The sequence below is a fragment of the Leptinotarsa decemlineata genome, unplaced genomic scaffold, assembly GCF_025532065.1.
Source record: "Leptinotarsa decemlineata unplaced genomic scaffold, Ldec_3_MD MMD2_tig00000882_RagTag_RagTag, whole genome shotgun sequence".
NCBI lineage: Eukaryota > Metazoa > Arthropoda > Insecta > Coleoptera > Chrysomelidae > Leptinotarsa > Leptinotarsa decemlineata.
The window spans coordinates 4,104,571-4,132,074 of record NW_027412556.1 but is presented as its reverse complement, the minus strand read 5'-3'; the positions used below and the strand labels follow the sequence as shown (position 1 = coordinate 4,132,074).

At 33.8% G+C, this 27,504-nt stretch overlaps 4 protein-coding genes across 4 annotated transcripts in view; 1 reads left to right on the top strand and 3 right to left on the bottom strand.

Annotated features, from left to right (window-relative positions):
• Positions 1 to 12,880, bottom strand: part of LOC111503889 (probable multidrug resistance-associated protein lethal(2)03659) — a 42,054-nt gene extending 29,174 nt beyond the window's left edge. Inside the window, 2 exon segments of the mRNA XM_074175240.1 lie at positions 1,764 to 1,997; positions 12,659 to 12,880. Coding sequence (XP_074031341.1) covers positions 1,764 to 1,997; positions 12,659 to 12,735 — 311 coding nt within the window. The 5' untranslated portion in view covers positions 12,736 to 12,880.
• A 4,793-nt stretch (positions 12,881 to 17,673) lies between these two features.
• On the bottom strand, positions 17,674 to 21,034 carry Grasp65 (Golgi reassembly-stacking protein 2). The gene is made up of 3 exons (XM_023158319.2): positions 20,876 to 21,034; positions 20,693 to 20,819; positions 17,674 to 20,146 (listed from the first exon to the last, which is right to left on the bottom strand). Exons 1-3 carry the CDS (start codon positions 20,936 to 20,938, stop codon positions 19,008 to 19,010), a joined length of 1,329 nt encoding a protein of 442 aa, XP_023014087.1. The 5' UTR covers positions 20,939 to 21,034; the 3' UTR covers positions 17,674 to 19,007.
• A 1,289-nt stretch (positions 21,035 to 22,323) lies between these two features.
• LOC111503893 (calcium and integrin-binding protein 1) lies at positions 22,324 to 24,450 on the bottom strand. The gene is made up of 5 exons (XM_023158320.2): positions 24,293 to 24,450; positions 24,161 to 24,195; positions 23,859 to 24,106; positions 22,762 to 22,960; positions 22,324 to 22,646 (listed from the first exon to the last, which is right to left on the bottom strand). Exons 1-5 carry the CDS (start codon positions 24,341 to 24,343, stop codon positions 22,625 to 22,627), a joined length of 555 nt encoding a protein of 184 aa, XP_023014088.1. The 5' UTR covers positions 24,344 to 24,450; the 3' UTR covers positions 22,324 to 22,624.
• Positions 24,451 to 25,329: 879 nt separating this feature from the next.
• LOC111503895 (SPRY domain-containing protein 7) lies at positions 25,330 to 27,413 on the top strand. Its single transcript, XM_023158323.2, has 4 exons — positions 25,330 to 25,520; positions 25,568 to 25,738; positions 26,318 to 26,557; positions 27,028 to 27,413. The coding sequence occupies exons 1-4, from the start codon at positions 25,403 to 25,405 to the stop codon at positions 27,123 to 27,125; spliced, it is 627 nt and encodes a 208-aa protein (XP_023014091.2). The 5' UTR covers positions 25,330 to 25,402; the 3' UTR covers positions 27,126 to 27,413.
• Positions 27,414 to 27,504: the final 91 nt, after the last annotated feature.

The following is a 27,504-nucleotide window of genomic DNA, read 5'->3' as shown; positions in this document are numbered from 1 at the left end:
TACTTTAGAAGATTTAAGAGAGCGAATAGTTGCCTCGTGTGAAACTATACGAAATACGCCGGGAATATTTGAACGGGTGCGTAATTCCATGCGTAGAAGGGCGGAAGCATGCATACTAAGTGCAGGAGGCCACTTCCAACAATTTTTATAATCAGTTTTGGTATTATTACTAATTAACAAATTTGTGCTATTCGTTTAGACTTACTGTCACAAAATAAAATAAAACTCGTTTTTGTGAAAAATTTATTTTTTTGCAGATTATGTTTTCAAATATTATTAGGGAATTGGTAATGCGTTATGAAGCAATTTTCAGATTCTCATTCATTTCAGAATTGATCTAATTTCTTAATTTGCTTTCTGTCGATTTTTATTTTTTTGAGTGAAAATCATGCGTCGGACAAATAAATACCAGGAGATCAAATTTTCTCAAAAATAAATGAGGATTTTAAAAATGATTTTATTTTGAAAAGAAAGCATTGGCGTAGTACTTTTTCCCCAAAAATATTCAATGCGAAACCCGTAGGGATGCCACTGTTTGAAAAAATACAAATTTGTGTACATCAGAAAATGCGCCTTGAGGCATGGAACATATGTACCAAATATGCCAAAGATGTCTACGAAATTATCTCAGTTATTATTAAAAAACTGATTATTTATGAAAACTTTGCCACCCTGTATCTCAAAAGTTAAGGCGTTTAGGACATACGTCCATAGGAAGTTTTTTTCTTAAAATGGGTCTAAGAATTACCTCCTTAAATATTAGCATGTGTTTAAGGAACACCCTGTATAAATGTGTGTGTGTGGAATGTTTCAGGTTCAAGTGCAGGTACGACTACAGGTACAAATACAGGTACGGATACAACGGATTACCTGATAAGGCATAAATACGCTTTACGAAGCCTAAAAGTTAGTCATCGGACAGCAAGCCTTGATGGTTAAACCTCTGAAGAAGCCAGCCACTCGCGCCAGCGAAACGTCAGGAGGAAATTCCGAAAATCCACGGCTTTCAAACTCGAAAAGCAATGACACTGAAAACCTCAGCCGTGAAAGTCTAAACAAATTTGTCAAGCTAAAAAAATATTTGTAATCTTGAAAAGGTTATCAGAATGATGAATAATCTGTAGTATAATCAATCATGTCGATATGTTTTCAAGAATAATGGATAATGACGATATACCCCCTTTATATTTATGAATGCTCAATGTTTCTATTGAAAAATAGACATCGGTTCGCCAACAATATCAATCAACATTCCTACTTAACAAGAAAACATGATTTCTTGCTCCCTATACGTGGGTTAACTATAACTGGAAAAATTACACGTCAATGAAGCTGTATAATAAATTGCCTGATCGAATCCAGGGATTGAGGAGCTAAATAAATCTGAGAAGGAATAAAAAATTGTTTATTAGATTCAGAACCATATAGTCTCAGTGATTATTTGAATCAAATGGAATTATAGAAATCTATATAGTTATGGGTATAGGTGGTGGCTTTATGCCAGTAGATTCATATAAATTTTGTTTTTTTACATAATTTCATTATATGTGGTCTGTGAACAATCTGTAATAGTAGGCATATTTTGAAATGAAGATTATTATCATCATTATTATTCGTTAGCTGCCAATATCATTGATATTGGCTACACTTGTGAAAATGAAAGATTACCGTAAAATTGGAATTTCCTAGACATATGTATAAAATAATAATAATAATTAATAGGCATAAGTATCGACGGTTTTAATTTGAAATCGTACACTCACCTTCTTATTACTGTCACTGTCATTTTAGTACATCCCATTAAAATGTACTTCCACCCAAATAGAACCCATATTAACTTAATTATCGATGGCGAGGAACTTTTTCGATTTTGGAGCTTCCATTGCTTTCCCAACCTATTTCCGCATTTATTGGAATTGCAGCTACTGATAACTTCATATAAATCTTTTTCCTGGAGGTCGCATTTCAAGCCTTTTTTGAATAAACATGCTGTATATCTGAAATATCACAACATCAACCTGGACTGTTTGAAAAATATGGTGAATGTTCAAATTTCGCGGGCTACGTGAACAGGAAGATGAAACTGTCATGCATGATAAAAAATATCAGAAAAATCGAAAATTCAATAAATCCCCAGACGTGGAAATGATTAGAGCAGAAGTCTTGAAAAAAATAACTGGGAGAAACGTTCCAATTTAAACAAAATACTCGAAAATAACGCTGGTCCAGAACTATATTATTGAAATACGAACTATATTATTGAAATTAAATACAGAGAGTCACCTTCTCAACGTTATGGCATATTGATTGATGTACGTGAATCTCTACTATTTCATGTGTTAGGAAATCACCCTGTATATCACTTCCAAAGAGAATAAAAAGCAAAACGGCGTGCCACGCCGTTTTGCTTTTTATTAATATTCATTCGAAATGAGCTGGATTATTTTGTTTGTTGAATTTCAGTGATACATGAATTAAATTGATTGTTGATAATTTTTATTCGGCGCTGACGTCAGGCGTATTTTTGTGAAACTACTTAACTGCATATATGTATGGCGTTGGTCATAGTTCGGTAATAATCCGTTCGACCGCAGCGACGAATAAAAATTATCAACAATCAATTTAATTCATGTATCACCTAAATGCAACAGTCAAAACAATTCATTTTTACAAAACACCAATTATTTATTAATATTCCTTTGAAATGAGCTGAATCATTTTGTTTGTTGAGTTTCAGTGATACATGAATTAAATTGATTGTTGATAATTTATAATCGGCGCTACGGTTCAACGGCGTTTTGTCGTACTATAAATGAACTAGCATTTTGCCATATGTAACACTTGAAGTTCTTGATAAATCCGCTCGATACCAGCGCCGAATTAAAATGATCAACAATTCTTTTAAATGTATCTTTCAAATACAACAAACTTTTTAAATCTTTGTCAGAGATTAGCTTTTTAAAAAGATTGATGAAATAAAATGATACTTTTGCTTCAGAATGTTTTGCACAAAAGTTGTAACCAAATTTTAAATTGAATGCATTAAAGTGAATGTTGGGAATATTCAACACTTTCAATGAAATTGAAATATAACAATCTTTATTATTCATAGAAAAATATTTAGTATGGGAAGTTAATTTTTTATATTTTCAGACAAACGAAAGTCTATTTTCATTACTAACAATGTTTCATGGGAAATCTTTGACAGTCACTCAAATATATTTATTGAAATTTTATTCCCAAACTTACTTTTAGAAAGTGAATTTAAAGTTTCATTATAATTCAAAAGTCATATAAGTTACTAACATTTTATTCAGAGGTCAAAATTATATGCGGAATTGAAACGTTTGTTGAATTTACTCGAATAGTACATTCCATTGACTGTTGAATAAAAATGTTTGTTCATTGCTGAGTTGAACTATACATATGTATATAGATTTTTTTAAGCATAATATATAGTAAATTGGCGTTCCATTTGTCAATAGTCTGAAACAATATTTTTCTTCGGAATCAATAAAACCTTCAAGTTATTTCATTAGTCTTTTTTATTCAAATAACAATTTTATTCATGTAACATTTTGAATCGAGTGTCATTTAAAATAGAACAAATTCTGCGAACAATCGTTTTTAATGTGTCCAACAAATGCATGAATCAATTAAATTCAAACAAATAAATTGTTATGTGAATAAATTGAGGAATGAATATTTGTGACAATAAAAAGTAAAACGGCGTTCCATATGTTAGATGTTACCTGGGAATGGAATATATATTTATTTATTGAAATAGGTATCATTCAAAGGTCGACGTTACGTCTCACGAAGAACGAGCGATAACAAGTCTTGATAATGTCATCTGAGAAGATGGCGAAACGCTGACCTTTGGAAAATACACAACGGATGAACACCTGGAAAAGTAGCTATTCATCATACAGTGCTTTTCATCATGCAGTGCTTTGCTTGTCCCACCTTTTATTTTTTGAACGGGTCAACTCAAAAAAGTTGGAATTTGGGATTATCAAATTAATGCATGAATACTTTATTTTGAAGTGAAATTGACAAATGAAACTTTCAAGATGACGACTGGGCGCCTTCTGGGAAAAAAATTAAATGGAAAAGGGAGTCGTGTGACACATCATTTTGAATCTCCTGACTAGTACTTCACAACCCTAGAATATGAAGTCAATATCTTCACCTACTACAGAATGACGAAACATTTAATAATTTCCTGAAGACAAACACAATAATATCGATATTTCTAAAAATATTACTTTTTATCTGCCAAATGACAATTCCAAAAACCCAATAAGGTTTGTTAAGTTATTTTTTGTTTATAAAAACGACAAAAAATGTCATACGACAATGAACATCATTGTTCAGTTAGAATATTCTCATTTAGTTTTCGGTTTTACTAGTAGAAAGGTACCACGTCAACAGTCTTTAAATTGGTCAATTCTAGTCCATTAGAAGAAAAAATTGAAGGGATGTTTATTTACGATGCCACGCGTAACTTTCACGAGACCGAAAGGATTTTCAGTGAACATTTTCCGAATCGTTAGAAAATATTTGAGGAACTCAAATTCACAACTACCGGTAGTGCACATAACAAAGAGGCCCCAGGTCATCCGTCCATTCCGGAAGAACAGCAAGTGCAAATAATTGGTGAGATGGTAGTAAATCCTGAACAGTCTACTTATTCCGTCGCGAATGTTTGTGAGGTGTCTCTTTTTACTGTGTGGAGACAGTAAAACAATGTTCTCAGACAAAATGTTATTGGAGTGACACCCACCCTCACGTTTTCCGGAAAACACATACCCAATATCCAGAAAATATTAACGTTTGGCCAGGAATATTGGGAAACCATATTGTAGGACCTCTATTTATTGATCAAAATTTTACAGGGGAACGGTATTTGAATATAGTAGAAACTACTGTTGACCCTCTCATCAGTGAAATCGTCGAAGCGAATCCTAATGAATTTGATATGGATATTGTGTTCCAACAAGATGGAGCGCTACCACATTAATCCAGATAAGTAAGAAACTATTTGGATACTACTTTTCCCTGTCGTTGGATTGGCCGTCGAGGTCTTACAGAATGGCCAGCCCGCTCGCCAGATTTGACACCCATGGGGCTATGTGAAGCAAAAGGTGTACGAAACTGAACCTGCTTCAATATTGGATATACGGCAGAGAATAATTAATATTTGTAGAGATATTGACGTTACTGTGTTTGAAAACCAAGGGATCATCTTCAAGAGTAAGATCAATCTTCCTTCATGTCATGTTGCCGTCCCGGTATGTTCTCGTCCTGTGCATTTCTGTGCGCATACGGAAGGGCTGTTGAAAAGGAGACTTTTTGTTATCAAGCTTTTGATAAATATATTACATTAGTCACTATAGATAAATTTTCATAGAGATATAAATATGGAACACTCACTAACGAGAGAATAAAGGAACTGGAACAAATTTATACATTTCCACTCAAATACGAGAAAGATAAGGAAAAACACCTGGTTTCTTTATTATTCTTCATTAGTAAGTGTTCCATATGTATATCTTCATAAAAATGTATCTATTATTTAAAAATTTGTTTAAAAAATCTATTTAAAATCTGTTTTCCGTTAATCAGCTGTCGCCTCCATACGAACAACAACTCTCGGAAGTTGACTAAGGAGTAACGAGGTCTTACCTTTTAACATGTGATTCCTAACACGGTAATCTATATTGTAATATACACACATCGGAAAAGTCTAGGGATATTTTTAAAAATGGCAATATTTTTTTTAGATCGCTTTAGGGAAAAAAAGTGGACGGGTGATTATTAAACGAATGTAACTTACAACAAAATTTATTAAATGGTCAAAAATACTGAGTGCGCATATAAGCAAAACTAAAAAAAATATATGGCTCTTCTTTGGCACCCCGAAAAAAAATCATAATACAAAAAAATTGGAATCGGTACAAAGTATGGCCTCCACGCTGGTTTATTACGGCCCTACCTCTATCGTGCATCGACAAAATGAGATTGTCAATGTCTTGTTGAGGTACATTTGCCCATTCAGCGATTAAAAGTTCTCTCAATTGAAGCGTTGTGTGAATGTTCCCCATATGCGGAGTAATTCTTCGTTGAAGCATGTCCCACACATGCTCGATGGGATTCAGGTCCGGTGATTGTGCTGGCCATGGCAATACATCAACTCCTTCGTTGGTGAGCCAGTCAGTCACTAGACGCGCGACATGTGGGCGAGCATTATCGTGCATTAGGTGGAAGTTTTCATCAACATCACCAGCAAACGGACGGACGATAGGTAGAAGAATGGTGTCGAGGTACTGTCAAGCTGTGAGGGAGCGATTTGGAAAAACGAGATCGGTTCTGCCGCCGATCATGATTCCGCCCCATAGCATTACTGTACCACCTCTGTATGTGTGGACTTCCTGGACGTGTCTCAAACGTTCATTATTTCCAGGTCGTCTCCACAGTCTTACTCGACGAGAATCTGGATTCGTCTGTAAACAAAACTGTGGCCCAATCATTTGCATCCCAATTTTGATGTTCCTGACACCACTTTAATCTTCTACCGCGATTGCCTCTCGACAAAGGTGGACATCTAAGTGGCCTTCTGTTGTGGAGATCTACTTCATGCAGTCGATTTCTGACAGTATCACGACCAATGGTTACCTGGTGCGTCTGCTGCAACACGTTAACCAACTCAGGTGCTGTGATTGTCGGTTGTCTTCTAGCGGTTAAGACCAAAAATCGGTCTTAAACTGTAGTTGTAGCGCGTCCTCGCCCTGGATGTTGTTCGGCTGGACTGCCAGTTTCACGGAAACGCCGCCACAATCGACTGATAACACTTTGGGAGACCCCCAAACGAAGAGTTACATCATTTTGTCGCATGCCACCTTGAAGAAGCCCTACAGCTCTATTCATCTCAGCCAATGGTAAGTGATGGCGTTCCATGTTGAAGCACAATATTTCCAGTTTAATTGCTGACCAAGAACTGCATAGAATGTACAAACTCGACACTTTCAGATTATTCATTCTAGCCGAAAACCTACAGTTTGTAAAAAACTTGATGAAAGATTAGTTACCGTTTTGCAGGCTTTGTTCAACCCATAGAAATCTACAGGGTGGTCGAGTGTACCAATTTAATCGAAATTAAACGACCTCATGCATTTATTTTTATGATATTTAGTATGTTATAAAAATATACCTAGACTTATATATTTTAGTTGTCCTGATGAAAGTGCCTCTCAATAAGTCAATGGTTATTTATATATTAGTTCTGTCTTTCCCAAAAAGTTCGGCTTGGTATGTTCATATCTTAAAAATTTGAATTAGGTACTTGGTTCAATTTGAAAATTACAATGTCCACATTTAATAAAAAACTGTTACATCCTTGTATTTCAGTATACTAATATATTCAAAACCCAAGACTAAGACAATTTTCAATAAAATAAAGCATCAAGCTAGTGAAGGTTTTTCATTGTCTTTTAAAAGACCATGTGATGCACTGTTTGGAAGCTTTGGTGAATATTACTGGAGTTTAATCTCTCCTCTTGCAGTCTAGTTCACATGTACTTTTTTTGTAACATTTTTCAGCGCTGTCCAAAAATTACGACCAAGTTGTCATTCGATTCGTATTTTTGCCTAGAAAGTTTGAGGGAAGGTCCGAAAACGCGCCGATAAAAATCACAAAAGTTATAAACAATTAAGTGAAAAAAATGGGGCTTTAGTTTTTTCTTAATATCTCGGAAAATTTTCAAAATTTTGGAAATTTGAAAAAAAATTTGAAAAAATCAATGAATTTGCATAAAAAAGTCCTGACTCCCGAAACTGTATCTCGATTATTTATAATTTTTACAGTTTTTTACATTTACAATAAACAATTAAAAAAAGAATTAAAAAAAAAGTTTTTTGAAAACCTTAAAGAACAATAGAATTTATGATTTAAAAAAAACGGTTCCTTAATTTCAATATTTAGTTGCAAAAAACGATTGTTAAGAAGAAACCATTTTTTTTCTAAAAATCATGATTTTTTTCAATCAACATAATGCAAGAAAAAATTTTCGAATTGCTTGTATACAATGTATTTGTTTATAATAAATTTATCAATAATAGCTGTGAAAAAATTTAAAAAAAATATTATTAATTAGTTTTCAGCCATGAGACATTGAAACAATAAAAAATTTTAAAAAAATTGTAATGTATTTTTTATGAAATTATAATTTTCAATTGTTAATAAAAAAATAGAAAATAACAATTTTTTTTATTTTGGCAACGGTAATCTATTTTTTTGCCTATTAAGGATAACTTCACCAAAGGAAAAAATGCCAGGGTTTTAGTTCAATAATTATAGGGATTTTTATATTAACATTCAATTCAGAAAAAGTTATTAATTAACAAATTTATAATTAACGTTCAAATTGGTTATTTTTTACTAATACAGTTCTATGAAACCAAGTGAAATTAACGCTTGCCAAAGGTTTGCCAAATCCCGATTCATAAAAGGCCGTACTAGTCCGGTCAAATTAGACTAAAAAATAAGAGTGAAGGTACATAAATTCACAACAAGCTGTAAATGCGTGTAATTGTTAAAAATAAGATTTTGAAATTCCGAATGATTGCGTTTCCTGGAAAAAAAATTATTCGAGGTCAAAGGTCAAAAATCTCGAAAAAAAATTGGTTTTTCGCGATTTTCAGGAAAACGGTAAGTTTTATCATAAAATAACTTCAGATAAAAATTATAGATCATAAAATTCTCTACAAAAAATGTATCGATACTTTTTTCTTTTAGTGTCACCATTTCTGAGATACGACGAGTCAAAAAGTTGTAAAAGTTGTAATCGTCATAATATGCATAAGTATGCCACGTATATACATCTCTGAACGTCGTCGAACTTTGGCAACCTCTTCATCTTCCGATATTTTATTTGATGAACTTATGACAGTTCCTACCAGTCAACAGAAATTTCTTGCAAATACTCACAACAAATCTCGGTTCATTTCAATGTTAAAGGATAAGTTTATTGGCGAAAATATATTGGTTAAACAGGCTAATAACGATGCCGACGTACTGATTATTGAAACAGCTATAGAGCAAATTAATTTGACAAATACAACTATTGAATATTACTGGAGTTTTTTCCCAACACCAAATCGTTATTTTTTTTCAACACCTCGACGCGTGTTTAGATCACCAAGTGATCATCTTCAAAGAGGAAGATTAAAACTGAGGAAAATTTCAACTCCAGTTTCAATCTTCCTCTTTGAAGATGATCACTTGGTGATCGAAACACGTGTCGAGGTGTTGGGAAAAAACTCCAGTAATATTCATTACTACACCAAATGTTCCAAACAGTGCATTATAAGTAAATACAACTATTGTTGTTGGTGAAGATGTACTTACTCGTATTTCTTACTGCTCGAACTCCACCTGAAAAAACTATTTTCTTTCTAAAGCCAGGAAAAGCTCAAAGTCAAACCGAAATATATTCGTCAAAAAGTGTATCGACTTTTGCAAAGTACTATTTTTACACGCAATAACTGGCTGTGATACGACGTCTGCATTTTACAGGAGTGGTAAAGCAACAGTCTTTAAAATGTTTGAAAAACAAGATTTAGTTCAATGTGCTGAAGTTTTCAAAAAAAGTAATTCGACTCACCAAGAAATTATCACCAACGGGATTCAGTTTCTTCATTCTATGTACAAAAAACACTAAAAATAAGAAACAGGTGCAATTAGCTTGTCTTCCTCCAACCTCAGTTGTTGCTCATCAACATATTTTCCGGGTATATTACCAAGTTCAAGTGTGGCTTGGTTATCAGCAAGACCCAAATGACTGGGGTTGGAAGTTGGTCGACAATACATTAGAACCTATTCAGACTTTACTCCCACCTGCGCCGGAAAAACTGCTGAACACAATTTTTTGCAACTGTAAAAAGAGATGCAGCGCTAAATGTGGTTGTAAAAGAGTTGGACTGTTGTGTTCTCTGGCATGCACACATTGTCAAGGCCAGTCATGTTCTAATGCTGAATCACCAATAGTGGAGGATTCACTTGATACCAACGAGGAAACATGCGATACATCACTCTTGACGCAGTTTACCTACACCCAGGATGAACATCAAGAAGAAGAAGAAGATCAAGAAGAAGAAGAAGAAGACCAAGAAGAAGAACGACAAGAAGAAGTATTTGAAGGTTATGACTCAAATGAATAAATTTTGATTTTTTTTAATTTCAATCGCTTTTATAATTTCCAACCCTTCCTAATATATTTTATTATGCAAGTTTTCAATTTGACAGAATCACAACAGACGATTACAACTTTTTGACTCGTCGTATCTCAGAAACGGTGGCTCTAAGAAAAAAAAGTGTTGATACATTTTTTGTAGAGAATTTATGTTCTACTATTTTTATCAGAAGTTATTTTATGATAAAACTTACCGTTTTCCTGAAAATCGTGAAAAACCAATTTATTTCAAGATTTTTGACCTTTGACCTCGAATAATTTTTTTTCCAGACATCGCAATCATTCGGAATTTTAAAATCTCATTTTTAACTATGTTTTGAACAATCACACGCGTTTGCAGCTTGTTGTAAATTTATGTACCTTCCAATGTCTAGATTGACCGGATTCTACAGTTTCAACTTCTAATATGTGTAAATTAATTTCAATTGAATAGGTAGGGTAGGGTGGTCATGAAAAGTAATGAAGTGAAACATTTTTTTCATCGTAATGCCGGTGGGACTCCCTTAATATTTGCTAGAAAATAAGATATGGAAAGTTTTAGTTCCATTGGATAATTTTAACGCGTGCCTCATCGAGATTAAGTTTGAAATAAACTAGTTTTTTGATAAAAATTGCCGTTTTTTCCTCATAAAATTAAAACTATTTGTCATAGAAATTTGATTTTTGTTTCATTTCATAGGAAATGTTACTATCTCCAAGTTTTATACCAATCACTTTTTTGTTAAAACTCTTCTTGGCGTATCAACTGTAACTGAAATAACAGTTTCAGTTGATACGCCAGTTAATAATCACTAAAATTGTATGTCTAATAAACAACATTGGGTTGATTTCTGATGTATTCAATTATTTTTTGTTTAACATTGTTACTATCCTTGCATTTTTTATCATTCGTGGAAGTCTAGTATAGGGATCTAAACTTTGAAGAACAGAGAATTCATGGCCATTATCAGATTCGTTCTATTTATATGGAAATACTCAGGTTGACCTTCCTGTGTTATCTTGAATATGAATGTCAAAGTCACATAAAACAATCTGCTTGCAACTAGTAACCGTTTTCAGTGCATCTAGCATTAAAGCTATAGCGGATTGGAAAAATCCAACCTCATACACAAGTCAATAAAAATATTCTCGGACAGTCAAGCGGCAATGAAAGCTCTTGGCTTCTTCCGAGCAACGTCTAAATTGGTAGCAAATTGCCAAAAACGCCTTGGAGTGTGCCAATCCTGGAATCTTCCAGGATTGGCACACTCCTCTTCCAGGATTGGCACACTCCAAGGCGTTTATTCACTTTTCGAAGCTTGATACCAAACAGTTGTTGGACTACAGTAGGGATGAACTACGATGTCTAACAGGCCTTCTTACAGGTCACTGTCATTTGAATCATCATATGCAGAGACTCGGACTGTCAGAAGACAGTGTATGTCGCCTCTGTTTGGAAAATTATGATACAGCAGCGCACATACTTTATACCTGCCCCGCTGAGGACCGAATCAGGTTTTAAGAGTTCGGCAGAGCTGTACTCTTATCATATGACCTGAAAGACCACTCACCATACAAACTAATCGGCTTCGTTGAGAAGCTGAGTTTATTTGGTCGAGTGTGAATAGCTATGAGCCACAATGAAGCCTTGCGGGTTGCGATGGAGAATCGAATAGACCTACTCACTTTGGATTTTTTTGCATTTTTTGTAATTGAGATTTTTTATTCGAAGAGTGAGTATAATAATGACCTGCAATAGTCAAAATGTGGTTGAATGATACAATTATAGCAATAATTCGAGAAAAATGACTAGATATTCTTGAAATGAAAAACAATTTTTTGATATTTTATTTTTGATGTACTGAGCATGCTTATGAAAATTCAGATTATTACCAACAATGCATCCTAGGTATTTGAATTCATTTTTAATTTGTAGTTAAGTATCATATTTATATTTATTTGCTATTACCATTGCTTTCGTTTTTTGAACATTCAATTTCATTTTGTTCATTTTCAAAAATGTGTCCAATATTTTCAATGTACTATTTATTTTTGTAATAACTGTAATTAGATCGATATCATTTTCAGAAATCAGTGTGTCATCTGCATAAAGATTTATATGTATATGTATGTGTTTAAAATATGCTTTTCCGTTACCCTGCTCACATTCTATTACTCAATCCTATGTCATTCAAATACAAAATTGATAAAAGAGGCCCCAACACGCTGCCCTGTGATACTCCAGATTGAACTATTATTTCTTCAGAAAGTGAATCACCCCTTTGGATATGATTCAAGATGTACATTTTAACATTAGTTTCAAATGTATTCAAATAGGTTTGTTCAATATTCATTATATTTTAAAAACTAACAAAGCCCTTATCAGAAATCTTAGTACTTATTTCCAAAAAAAATTATACACTTACGCGAAGGTGATTCTAGAAAGAACATTAGCACTTTCCCTTGGATTTTTCTGTCTCTTAACTTCCTCGCGAATATTCATTTTTCAAAAATGTATTACCGAAATTTCACACTAAGCAATATTTCATTATGATTGAGGTTCAACAAACGAAATTTTCATTGTGATAACTGAACAGAATTCACATAAATTCATACTTATTATAATTTACAAATAATATACTGACATTGCGATAGTCTGATAAAGGTGGAAGTATTAACACATTGAGCACGGCTGTAGATTAAAAGAAAAGTAGTCGGTTGGACGGGACTCAAAGTTTTCATAAAACAACTAAATTGATTCAGATTTGAACATTTTAAATATGTTTGACGACTTTTTACTTATTTACTTATGTACCTTTCAACACAACATCTACTTCAAAAGTGACTTCAATTCCATTATATTATTTGTGAATCCTTTCACAGAAAGTAAATTGCTTCATTTATTGAACAACAAACTTAATACCTAATAAAAAATCGTCAGGTCTAGATGACATTACGATATTTATACTGAAATGAGTTTTTCCTTTATTATTACAACCATTAAGACATTTGATCAGTGTAGGTATCGTTCTCATCAGGAGTTTTTCTTCTGCAATTGAAAACTGGAAGAGTATTAAAAGTATAATGTATTGTGACAAATTAACGAATCAACTGTCTATTTCCAATAATATTTCACTAATCACAGACCAATTTATTTACAACTAACGCTTAATTTATTTCCACTATTTGAATTCCTTGTTTAACCGTTCGATTCACTTTCTGAACTGCCCTCTTGCGTCGGGAAGCCGGTTTATATAATGTAACGGTTCTTTCTAGAAGTCTGTAGTCGTTTCGGTACTCAACTAGAGTTTTACCGGCGGTTGCCGACTGTATTCTTTCGCGGTGATGTCATGTGTTTGTTACATGATTCGACCGGCATACTGGTCAGGGGCAGCTTCAGATCCGTTACAGTATATTCAATGTAAACCATGATGAAAATTGAGGGCCATGATCTTCTACAGGTGATATAAGAGGTATGTTTTTGCTGTAACTCCGATAACATCAATTCTGTCGTTTTCGTGCTCTCTAACATCTTTTCCAGTTTCCACTTTTCATTCTGTCTGATTCAACGGATTCTTTATCAGAATTGTTGGTACTATGAATATCTCAGTATATTGAACGAACTTGGGTACATATCCAGTATTGATGATCCCACAAGAATATAGAGCGCGTATTGAGAAAACTTGACGACTTAGGTATAGGGACATGATATATCATCTTGAATCATTTTTCACCATCTTTCAATTTACCGAGTAATATACAGGGGGTTTCGTTTGAAAAAAGAACTTTTGACTACTTTTATGCACAATGGAAATAATAGTAATTTGAGCACGCCCTGGATGATATGGAGTCGATTTCTTGGTGTTATTTGAATATTTCGAGTTTGTCCAAACTATCATCAAAGTATCAACTTTTCATGAATTGAGAGTACTGATGTACCTACTTAATTTCAATTAAGGCTATGTTTTGGACCATATTTAGCACAATTTATTTTTCATCTCGAAAACAGATAGAGATAGGTATAGGACATTATCAACAAAAAAGTATGAAAATACTAGAGCAATTCCAAAAATGTATTAATCGATTGACAGAAACTTGAATCTTTTTCTTGAAAGGAATTTGTCAAATAGACTTCTTGCCGAGCATCTGTTGACAAATTATTTTGAAAAGATGTGAATGAATATGTTTGAAAGGTCTATATTCCAATTTGAAATGTAATATTTGAATAAAATGTACCAGAAGTACCTACATAAGAATTCAAAGAAATTTTTTTTTGAGAATCTCATTAAATTTTCAATTTCTACCGGCAAACATGAGTCTCATAGTTATTAGCTTGTGACAGATATTACCACTGCAAATTGTGACATCTCCACAGGTTGATTAGAATTTAGGAGGACACCGTTGAGTTAGAACTTGAGATCGTTCAGTATTGAACTTTATTCAAGATATTTGACAATGACAATGACAAAACATTATCATGCATAGTGGACGTGATCTCCCAGACAAGGCTGCTTGTACAGAGTCGCACTAAGGAACGACCGATTTTTTTATAAATATTCTGCTGGGTATGAGAATTTTTTTTAGATGGAGTGTAGAGACACAAACAAACAGTTTCTTCAGCCATAACAGTACTGGACATTTTGAAAATTTCAAACTTTAAAATACCGTATACATACAGAGTGGGCCTAATTGGACACTTTTAAAGGGAAAGTCCTGTTTTCAAACTATATAGATGAAAACTGATGGCTGTGTTTGAGGCTCAAATTTTATGACAAACTCAATGGTGAAAACCGCATAGCGATATCTATCGTCGTCTCTGAGTTACAGCATGTTTTTCGAAAATATGCATTTCAGAAAAGTTGCTGTAACTTTTTTCCTGTCAAAAATTTCTTGTTTCTGTGAAAATATTTCCTATTTTACGTAGTATTCAATGGTGTGGAAAACTTATTGTTTCATATGAAATATCAATAGTTATTGATGGAAAACAATTTTTTTCAATGAGATACCCTGTATATTCCTGCATATTTCAATAGGGTTTTAAATTACCTTTCCAAAAATGTAGCACACTTGATGTTTTGCTATAGTCATCTATGAAATACAGGTTTTTTCATATATTCTTTGCAACACACACTTTGATCATAGTAAAAATCAACCAGTAAGTCCACTCCTACTACTTTCATTCATAAGTTCACAAAGTTCTCGGTGACCTCGAAACGAAGTGCGGAGCCAGTTTCGTTCTTTTACCATAGGCGTGCGCTCATATAAAAACGAAATTTGAGGTAGTTATAAAATATTTTGTGGTAAATTACTTATAACCAACTACAAAAACTAAAAACAATAATAACAACAGCGAATAAACTAAACACAATATCAATTTTCTACCGTTAATTATAACTAACCCGATGTCCGTGGTACCGTCAAATCCTTCGATACTACAGCACTGAACGCGTTGGGTGAGATTCTCATCCTAAAAGCGGTTGAAGGGCCCCGGCAACTCGAGCGGATCACGTGGTAAGAGAGCCTACTAGTTGTATTATTCTAATGTGCTTTGACACAGCATACCTTATGCTGTGTTGCAGTTGAGGACAACTGGTCACCTCGAGAAACCACATTTTCTAAATTATTCTTCTGAATGTCTAGCGGACAGACGGTGTAACCGTACAGTACAATGTGTTGCCTATATCACTAATACTCTTGCAAACATTTTAAATCCGCCTGAACATAGCACGTGCTACCATTATTCACGAATTCTTCAAGTGCAAGGGTTGTTCGAAAAGTTATAGTTTTTCAATTCGATTTTATGAGTAACGTGTCTTCAGGATGCCCGCTTTCCAGGCTAGCCACAACGCATTGAATTTTCGACGACCCAGAAAAATCCTTAATTATGAAACGTCCAGAACATGATGTGCACAGCCTTTTTGACATAGAATCAATGCATATTGATAAGCTGGATGACGAGCAATTCGAACAAGTTTGTCGACGTGATATTGATGCATCACCTACCATAGCCAAATATATTGATGGAAGGAACACAGATGATGGAATGCCTCTATCACAATTACAACTACAACTATGGAGACTGACCACAGTATGGACAAACTGTGCCGCATTCTGTACAAAGCCCTCTCCATTCATACAGAAAACAGGACCAATCATTTGATTGAAAAAATTGTTTTTCAACAAAACCTCTATGCCCTACAGAAAAGCGGTGGCAATTCTCGAGCTTTTCTTGTGACAATCTCATTGGAAATAAAGATGTTTCTTGGATTAAATATTCTCATGGGACTAAAATCCATGCCCAACTATGGAGATCATTGGTCATCGAGAATTGAGCTGAGAGACCCTTACATAACCAATGCTATGGGGAGAGACCGTTTTGAATGGTTGCTTAGCAGCGACGGCTCGTCAGAGGAGGCAAGGGAGGCTTAATCTCTCCATTAAATTTGAGGCTATTCATCGCAATAAATTAAAAGATATTGACAAATGATTATGATTTTTTTTTCTAAAAATGCTTAGGTATCATTACTTTACCATTAATTTTTAATATAAATACATAATATGCCCGAAAAAACACTATCACTCACTACGTAGTACGTACCACGCTGTATCCTGCATCAACAAACCTCAAACGCACCGCCCATGAACGAATAAACCATCAACCCGAAATAATAAATGCCATACGATGCAAGGGAGCCAAGCCTCCGACCGTTTAAAAAAACACAAGCTCCGCGAGACGGATCCAACCAGCGACATACGTCCCGATTTGTAATTTTAGTTACAGAAATTATTGCGTTAGAGGAGGCTAGCCTCCAGTTGGTCTCCGTTAGTGTACGACTGTGTTTGTTTTTGATTTTATTTTTCGGACGGGATGCCGTGACGGACCGGGACTAAAAAATATTTCGGTAAATCGTTTTAGTGTTTCTTGATAATATTTGTTATTTGTGTATAAAACAGGCAGTATTGTATTATAGCAGTGCTTTTTGGTAATATTTTTATTCAATTTCAAGGTGTTTTCAGGTTTTCACTTTTCGGTAAGTTTTTTTTCATTTATTATGGATAAGTTGGACGAAATTAAAAAATCTGACGATATAGTCGACTGGTTTCACCATTAAGTTTGTCATAAAATTTGATCCTCAAACACAGCCATCAGTTTTCATCTATCTGGAGTTTTCTTCGGAGAGTGTCCACTTCAACCCATTCTGTACACACCACATACGTTAAAACGTAACTGGCCACTCAGACTTTTGTAACAATGAATTTTGCCAGCCGATTGCAATCTTATTGGCCAGCGTAAGCAGGCCGGTTTATCTTTCCCAATAGATGCAAATAAAGGTAGTGATCATGCTTTGATCAAGTATCTATCTTTTTTGAGTTACTTTATTTGTTGGATGGTTATAGTTTAGGAAAGGTTTTCTTTAAATCAATAAAAAAAAACGATTGGTAAAATGTTTCAACACTTTGATATCAGTAGATATTTTCAGATACAGAAACTGTTAAGCTTGAGTGAATATATGAATAGTTACAAAAAGAAGATGAATTCAAATTGAAATTATGAATCATTCTCCTGGTCAGACAATAAACTACTAAAACATTTCAGTGATTCTACAAATTAAAGAAGCGACAGCACTCAAAAATCTATTTAATTCAGAAAAAATAAGTTACTTTGATAAATTTCACATACACCAGACAGTGCCAATAGTTCAAAGGAGTTTCATTCATAATTAAAGTTAATATTCAAATGATGTCTGAAGCAGAGCGGTACATAAATCATGAAGCCCAAATGATAATACAAATCTGAAAAATTAGGCGTATCCAACATTGCCAGGCAATCTACCCATTACATTTACAAAATTTTTAATAGAATTGTATGACAATCAAGTTTCATAATCTTGACTTATTTGCAACACCTAATACATGTATCTGAGAAAATAATCCTAACGAATTATATAAATCTGATTCAAAACAACATTAATAAAATATCAAATTCATGAAAACTTATCACCATATTTTATGAAATTTACCGAATGAAACACCTTTCACATGCATTTTCAAGGCTTTCCGAAACTTAATTCAAGAATTGCACAGAAGTAAAAAATTGTTTAAATTGTAAATATTCACCACAATAAAAATGTTTTTTTTGCATGGGGATCTCATAAAGGGAAAGATATAGAGTTGGGTTAAATCGGGAAGAGTTGAGTATTTTAGGATCCTATCAAATGTTATCAAAAAATAACCTCCAACTCTTTCGAATGTACTGATGTACGAAACAGAAAAATCACAAATTCCTTTTTGGCTGTATTTCTTTTCAATTGGAATAAAGCTGAAAATATGTTCATAATTTGCACTCTTAATGAATCATCAGACTCGTTTACAAATAGTGTTGTATGACTCAACTTTGAAGTTTCAAAAATGTTATGTTGAGACATTAATTCCGATATGTCTGGAAGTTTCAGCAGCAGTCTTAATAACTTTTGAATGTGAAGCAGATTCAGTTCACAGTTATTTCCCAATTGTTGATGAATTTTACTGAAAAATTAAAAAATTTGCAAATCTAACATCTCCTATATATCTTTTCACTGCCAAGATCCCCTTGCAAACTCCAATTGAAAAGCTCTATATAAATTTTTAGTCGGGATTCACTTGACTAGTACTCTTGCAAACCCAATCAGCCATCATTTATATTCAATGGATGGAAATAGGTGAACGTTGGAAATAATGATTGTTGCTTCTGCCACAATATAGAAGCTGTAATAAAATATGTTATTTGAATAGATTCTAACTAGTGACTGGTATGTTTCCGCTCAATAATTGCTGAGCTGATTGAGCAGCTATCGTTGGATCAAAAATCAACGGTTGATTTTGGTATGGTTGAAACCCTGATAATGGTGGAGGAGGTAATGATGTTGGGGAACTGAAATTTGGGGAACTGTTCAAATTGTCGGATTGAACACTCTGAATCTGACCTTGAACTTGAGAAGAAGGTACTGGTATATGACTGTAAACAGGCTGTGCTTGGGGATAGCTGTACGCAGCCACGTTATTAGTAGTAACTAGTGGGTTTGGATTCAGTATTGTAGGGATCTGCGGTTGAGGAAAGTACATTGGTACCTGAGAAGTGGTTTCCACCTGACTGCTTACAGGCATTGTTGGAGTTTGTGAAAATTTCGATATATCGAAGGGGGGTAAATTAGTCGAAGAATATGGCGCAATGGTATTGAAATTAGGAATAGAAGAAGGAGCAGGTAAATTCGAACTGTACAAACTGGAATGTTCGTGGTTTTCCACCTTACCAGCAAGAGCTGGTTGTGTTATATTCTGATGTACATCAGTTGTAGAAGTAGTTTGCTGAGAATTCAAACTAAGCTCAGCTGTACTCTGAACTAAATTCTGAACTTGATCTGTCGTCTGATTCTTAGGTATCATACTTTCAGCGGTTACTGTTTTCACTGTTGGATATATGGTTGTCGTGGGTGGTGGCGCTACGTTTCCTCTAACAGGAATTCGATGCAAATATCCATATCCTATTCCACATCCCACCATTCCTTCTCCACCCCAGTGGGAATTGGGAACGATAGTTACCTCGCGACAGCTGTCATCATCTGAATTATACACATACAACTTGAGGCTGACACCGTTATGGTTTTCGATTAGGTTATAAAGGTCTTCACTTTCATGTAGAATGGCGTCTGATCCAATTATGTAATCTGAAAAAGGCCTCAGACCTGCTTGAGACGCCGGAGAGTTCGGATGAACCTCTAATATATGCCAAACATTTTCCTTAGCAACCTCAAAAGAGCAGAACCTTATGCTCACTCCTAACAGCCCTTGTCCACCCCATGAATCACTGGGTTCTATAGTAATACTTCTGATACTTTGTGTCTTGCAACTGTATACAGTTAATGGCAATTGTTTTCCTGAAATAAAAATCATTAATTTAAAACCAAATCGATCTTCACGCTTATGTGATTATTCTAAGGCCTTTCAAATTATTGCTTGAAGATCCACAAGAAATTTTAAAATTTCATTGCTTCAACAATATAATTCAATATATTTCCATAAATCAACTCATATGAATACTCAACCTTTGAAATTTTCAGGTCAGATATTCAATGAAAGTCATTTAGTCTGGTAAAAATGAAATGAAAACATGATATTCATTGTCATTCTATGAGAACACAACTATCAAGCCTAATATGGAAAAAAGTCAAATGATCACGATGGAATTTCTAGCGTCAACTCTCCTAAAAAATAATGAAACAAGTAAATTGATTCTTGTATTGTAACATTAGCCATATTTTGTTATAAACAAGAAACATACACCACGTTCCCAATAATAATCAATTATAATAATTCTTTCGACTGATTACTTGGACCTAAAACTACTGGATGAATCTACTTTTGGTTTGTTTATAGTTTTCTTCATAACACTGGATTTAATTTATTTCAATATAACAACATACCAACTCCATTTTTGAGAATCTGTTTAAGTGTGTCGTTATCCTTATCCAATCTAGTTCCATTAATAGCAACAATAAAGTCAAAGAAGGGCTGCAGCCCAGCTCTACTACCAGGAGAGTTTTCCTGAACCTAAAATAATTCACTTCAACTTCCTATCCTTGTAATCAAATTTAAATATTTCTCACCCGAAGTATGTGATATCCATCAGTTCCACCTCCAGGAATATCAACACTCTCGGAGTTGCCCATATTTTATTATCCAGATCAATTTTTAGCTAAAATTACGTGGCAACATAACCTGCATATGATTTGGATTTTAGATTTGACATTAATGACCTTGATAACAAATTTTAAAAAACCTAAAATATGATTATGCACGTTCAAAGGATAGCCCAGTTTTTTGAAGTAAATCTCGGTTGACAGTTAATCTTGTCATTATTTTTGTAAGAAGCTTTTTAGAATGCAAGACAGCTTAGAATCAGAAATAATATTTGATATGTATAAAATATAACTATTTCACTTTATAGATTGAAAACAGCGTCATTCAGAAAATCTCGCATCAGAAACAGATGACGATTTTTTTCTAATTACTAAATTATGTTGAGAATAGATATTTAGATGTTCGGTTTTTCCGAATGGGCAGAACATAAATTACTTTTGAATTTCATTCATGTAATGGGCATGAAATTCTGATCTAAATTTAGAAAAGACAAGAGCTGTATGAGAGGAAGTAAGGAGTAGTAGGTATGTTGGCTATTAGAAAAAAGAACTTCAGTTGTGAATAATGCTTTTACATCACTTTCCCAATTGTGTTTCTTCGTGTTGAAAGTTATCTATTTCACAAAATAATATCTCTCCCTAACTCAAACATTGGCTTTTGCTTCCATCAAGACGCAGTAAGTCATACCTACTGCTGGATATTCGGTGGCCGAGTATAGTATCCGGCTAATGCATGACGAACACTGCGCCATGCGACCCAGGACGGGAACATGCTGAGACGGGAATATGAAGTGAAGTTAGTTTAATTTCTCTTTCAATAGTTTCTAATGGCGGGGCGCGCACTAAAGCAGGCAATGGACATGCACATGCCAGGACAGGAACAGGACGCCCCCTTAAGATACTGTAGAAAGAGGAACGAAACTTTTCATGTTATTCCCGCCCCGGCATGTTCCCATTCTGCAGTGTGCATGGAACTCACAGAACTATAACTTCATAGTTCTGTGATGGAACTCAATGCAAGGCGCACACTGCGACAGGAGGGGAACACGCCGGGGCGAGAACATGTGAAGTGTAGTTTCTCTTTCAATAGTTTCTTATGGGTTTTTTCTTATGGGGGGCGCGAACTGAGGCAGGCAACAGACAGGCACAACCAGAACAGGAACAGGACACGCCCCCCATAGAAAGACAAACGAAACTTCACGTCATGTTCTCGTACACTGCTGTCCTGTCGCAGTGTGCATGGAACTTAAAACAAGGCGCACACTGAGTCAGATCTGCACAGGACGGGAACACGCCATAGCGGGAAGATTTGAAATATTCCCCTCTTTTATTGAATGTTTCGTTTTCTATGTACGCTGAAGAGATATGTTTCTCTGCCTCGGGTAAAGGTCACTACTGAAAATAAACTGCATTAATAAAATTGTATACATTCATTTCAGATATGAACCATAACAGAACAGGACTAGAATACATACAAAAAAAATAATACTTAATGTCTCAGACTGAAAATTATCCCATTTTCCTATCATTTGTAGTTTTATCACATTTCATTCTGTAAATTTTAAAAATAAATTACAATTGAGACATTGTTCTGAGTATCATCAAATATCCGTGAGTCTTTCACTGTTGAGCAAGTAGAGTTCTATTGATTTGAGTCTGGGTAGAAAGTTGTATTCGAGAAAGAGAGCAAACGAATCAACATCAAGTAGTGGCAACTCATAGACGAATCCTGAAAGTGCTAAAAACGAAAAAAGCAATTGTTAAGGTAAGACTAACTCATCACAAATGATCTTTATATTTTTTAAAAAAAACCTAATTAATGAATAAATCTTTGAACTGATGAAACTAGTTACCTTAAAAAATCAGATGATATATCTGTTATATGCTCAAACTCTGCAAAAGATAAAGAGCCATCATCGTCCAAGTCGGCTTCTTCCAGAATATTTTGAACTAACATATTTATTTCAGATTCATTAAGCTTATTATCTCCAGTCAGTTTGTTGATGACTTTTTTTAAATCAGATACACCCAACATGTCATCACCATCAAAGTCTGAAATTGAAATGATTTCATTTTATTTATGTTTCATTAATAACAAGTCATTTTCAAATGGAAGTACACGAAGAAATCATGTTTTACTTTTCGAGAATTGATGACAACGGTGGAACTTCTATTGGAAATCTATGGACTCGGTTCTTTTGAAAAAAAATCACAACACCTTTCTATCGAAATAAATCAATGGGCGATAATTTGAACAAATTTTGATTTTCTGTGCATACATACAAATTATGTATAATAAAATTCTAAATTCGACAGATATGAATGTGAAACAAAGTTAGGCTAATAAGTTACATAGAAACAAAATGTAAAGTACAACCTGATATCAAAAGATTTTAATGCAAACCTGCTCTCCTTCTCAACCTGCCAAAACTGTTATACAAAATATTGTTCAGAAAGTAGCATGATATAAATTAAAAGAGAAAGATCATGAAGTAGCTGTGACAAAAAGGGAAAAAATTCAGAATTTCTGGCTTACTGGCCTTCATTAATGAGGTGTAGCCGAGTATGAGGATTACCAAAATTCAGTTCCATGAAACTCACATATAAAGAGTGATCAACTTCAACGATGTAAATGTTATTTCCAGAAGGAGAATTCAGAAGTTGATGGCAAGAATTATTGAAATATTTTGGGTTAATATTAATCAATTGGTGATGAATAAAAACTATGATTCTCTAAAAAGTTACTCAAGTTACTAGAAACCATTGTAACGATTTCAGTGAAAATAATATTGGAATAACTTAACAATAAACTTCTGACTCATTGAAATGGCTGAAATCAGTTGATTCAACATCAAGTAATGCCAATAAAGGTAGTATGTACAATGATATATAGACATACCTATGTCAAAAACATATTACGCTCAAAGTAAGATAATATTATTGACCTCACCAAATATACGGAAAGCATGTTCCGCTTTTACAGATTTTGGAGCCGATTCACTAAACACAGACATCATATCCAAAAAATCTTCAAAAGTACAATCTCCATCTTGGCTAGAGCTGAATATTTCACAAATTCGCTCTCCAAATGGGTTGACACTCAGTTCTGGATAATGTAAGAGTTTAGCTAAGGGAAGTTTTGCATTTTTATTGTGTCCTACTTTTTCTGGGGCCAGAGCTTTAAATTTCCTGTGTGCTCTAAAAATTAATGAAATATACACATGGAAGAGACTACTTTTTCTGTGAACTTACTGCAGCACTTCCTTTTTAGTAAAATATGTTAAATCCTGGAAAATATGTTATTGAAATTATATAAAATAATTAATTGAAATTATATAAAATAATTAATTGAAATTATATAAAATAATTAATTCGAATATTTGCCTGATAATTCAATAATTCATCCTCAGTGAACTGGCTTCTGCCCTGCCCCATTTCAGTATAAGTTCAATGAATTAGAACAAAGCAGAAGACAATCAAGGGGAGCTTCCAGCCGACCATAAAAATTTACAGCAGTGAGCACAGCTTCCCCGATTTGACATGGAACAAGTTGGAAGTTGGCAAACAAACTTTAACAGAATTTAAAATTACCTGTTTAATTACAGATCAGTGGTCGAAGTATTCTAGGTGAATAATGATTTATATTCATTTGTAAAACAGTTAATATTTATTAATTTATGGTGATCAATAAGTTTTTCGAAATAGAAAATACTATTTCAATGTTTACTTGTGAAACCACCATATGTTTTTGACTTTTGGTGTTCCATGTCAGGGGCCTTGTGTTCAAAACAAAGGTTACTCTCGCATCGTGAGAAAAATCGGATATCTTTTCCTGCTTGACTCTCAAATCAGAGAGAGACATCAGATATTTCTTTCGATATGAGAGTTCACCTGATTTGAAAATAAGTGCCCAGCATAAAATTTCACTTAGCACAGTATTCCCTAAGTCACAGATTCCTAAATGGTGGTCTGTGGAACCCTGGGGTTCTCTAGAAGGGTGACGGGGTTCCGCGCGCTCTGTCAGAGGTCTTATTATCCTGTAATTGTTGAAAAAGCTATCTTTTTTCTGCTTCCATTTGTGACGACCATCGACCGACTTACCCACGCGCAAATGAATTTTCAGTTTACACTTACACAAAAAATAAATACAGTTACAGACTGGATGCAGATTTGGATCTTCTCATCTAAGTGTCGGACATAAAGCCTAATTTTAGTACTATTATAAAAAAATATGTTGAAAAATTTCATTCTCCACATTGAATAATTGTTTCATTAGAATGATTATTTTTCATTAATAATTTTTTCTTTCTTCGAGTCGTAACATGAAAATATTCAAACTACAAATCAAACACTTCAACTTTTGAAATTACCAGCTGGGCTCCTGTCAAAAATGTCTACTAATTAGGGTTCCATGGCCAAATGAAATTGGGAACCCCTGCCCTAAGTTACAGAATTTTAGGTTATGTTGAAAAAGAAAGAATATAGAAAATTAACATGTCATCCGTTTCGGTATTTTGTTGTTTTAGAAGTTGTTTAGATAACTTTAGTTTTAGCCCAACTGTTCCCCTGGTTCCCAAAGAAAATCCTATTCAACTGGATACAGCTTTTATGGGTAATGTTGGTACGTGAACTTATCTGTTGAACATGATAAATTTTTAGGATATGAGGTGGTTATTGTAAAAGGGGGTCAGAGAGTATGTGGTACTGGCGCAGCATTAGGAAACGCTCCTTTGGTTCAGTCAAAATCATATTTTGAGGTCAAAATTCAACAAAGCGGTTCATGGTCCATTGGTATTGCTACAAGACAAACTGACCTGAGTCTTTCATTAGGTAAATACCCCATAATTTTGATTAGAAGAAAATAAATATCCACCAATGTGTCACCGCATCAGTTTAATTACAATTACAAGAACTCTTCCTATCACCTTTTTACTAAATACTAAAGGACAAGGCATGATATCATTGTGTGAAATTCACAGGCAAACTTGAAGGTGGTAAGCAAAACTGTGTAAGTAGTGATGTTTCTTTAGTATTCTACCAACATTGGTAGAATAATCTACTTAAGAATAACATTGAGACTACTAATAAGTTTGAAGAATATTCAATTCAGAGTTCTCCCTGATCTCTCAACAATAAAGATATGGTGGTATTTTCCTGTCCTGTTGAATCATAAAGGCTTTGTGTACGAGCTCTAGTTTCCAACAAGCTACCTTGCAGTGAAAGCTGCAGTAAAAGGCAGATAACGATTCTCGTCGGAGTTTAATATTGAAGCTTGGCTTTGCAACTTCATTTATTAATAAATAATTATCTTTCCAGGATAGGGGTTTAAACTACCATTCATTTACATTTCATTATATTCTTCGCAGATTTACAATAACTATCAAAATATGGACATACTTCTTATTTAAGGTGGGATGGATGAATTTTCATGGGTGTTAGGTCATGATCATATTATCCGACATAATAAACAAGAACTTCATAAAATAAACATCTGTAATAATTCTGATAATAATGGGATGCAGACCATACAGGAAGGTGATATAATTGGGGTTGCATTTGACCATATCCAACTGAAATTTTTCTTGAATGGGAAGGAAATTGAACAATCCATCAGTAATGTAAAAGGAACCGTTTATCCTGCACTATATGGTAAGTAGAATCAATAACTGAGATTTATTATCCCTCTTTATTACACTACCTCAATCATTACATTGATATTATGAATATGGTGTAGGAATTCACAGAAATTGAATAAAAACTGAATTGAAACTGTTTTACTCTGGTGACAGTATTGTAATTCTGGTGATAGTAGAAGTGTTTTCATTGAATTGAACCAATCTACGCCAGATTTCCAATTCTATCTATAAAGTTCTCATAAATATTCAACTTTATATTTGTAAGTACTGTCGATTCTGAGTGCTATACTTTTTGATTTTATTCTTTCTTTTTTTCTTATTCAAAAGGACTTGTAACAACGGTACTTGATTTCGAGTTAGGAATTTAAGAGTTTCAAACAAATACAATTCAATGCAGTTGTTTTGAAATCAATGGACAGTTTTACCTAAAGAAAAAAAATGTAATTTACATTGATGAAAATATTCAACTTGATTTTATTTCAGTGGATGACGGAGCAATATTGGACATAATTTTAGATAACTTCAAACATTCTCCACCTTCAGGATTTGATAAAATCATGCTCGAACAATCACTGCTATAGAATAGTATTATGTTAAGGCTGATAATTGAACAAAATCGATGTATTTATTTTATTTTTGATATTTTATGTAGAATTAAGGCAAACTTCTATTTATTAATACTTTTTCAATTATTCTTTGAAATGCTTATTTTACACGATCAAAGTTTTGTATAAATGTATAATACTAATGAATATATGTAAATACTGCAAATATTCCATCCATCCTGATAACATTCAGTTCTCATTGTAATAAATTATGCCACGTTATCAATCAAGAACAAAAGTAATCTAATTAAATGATACAGTTGAGCTAGAAGTTTTATTATTACGATCATGATAAATTATTTAAAAACCATGCGAAAAAGTCTTCTTTTCATCTTATCCTGTACTCTGATATTGT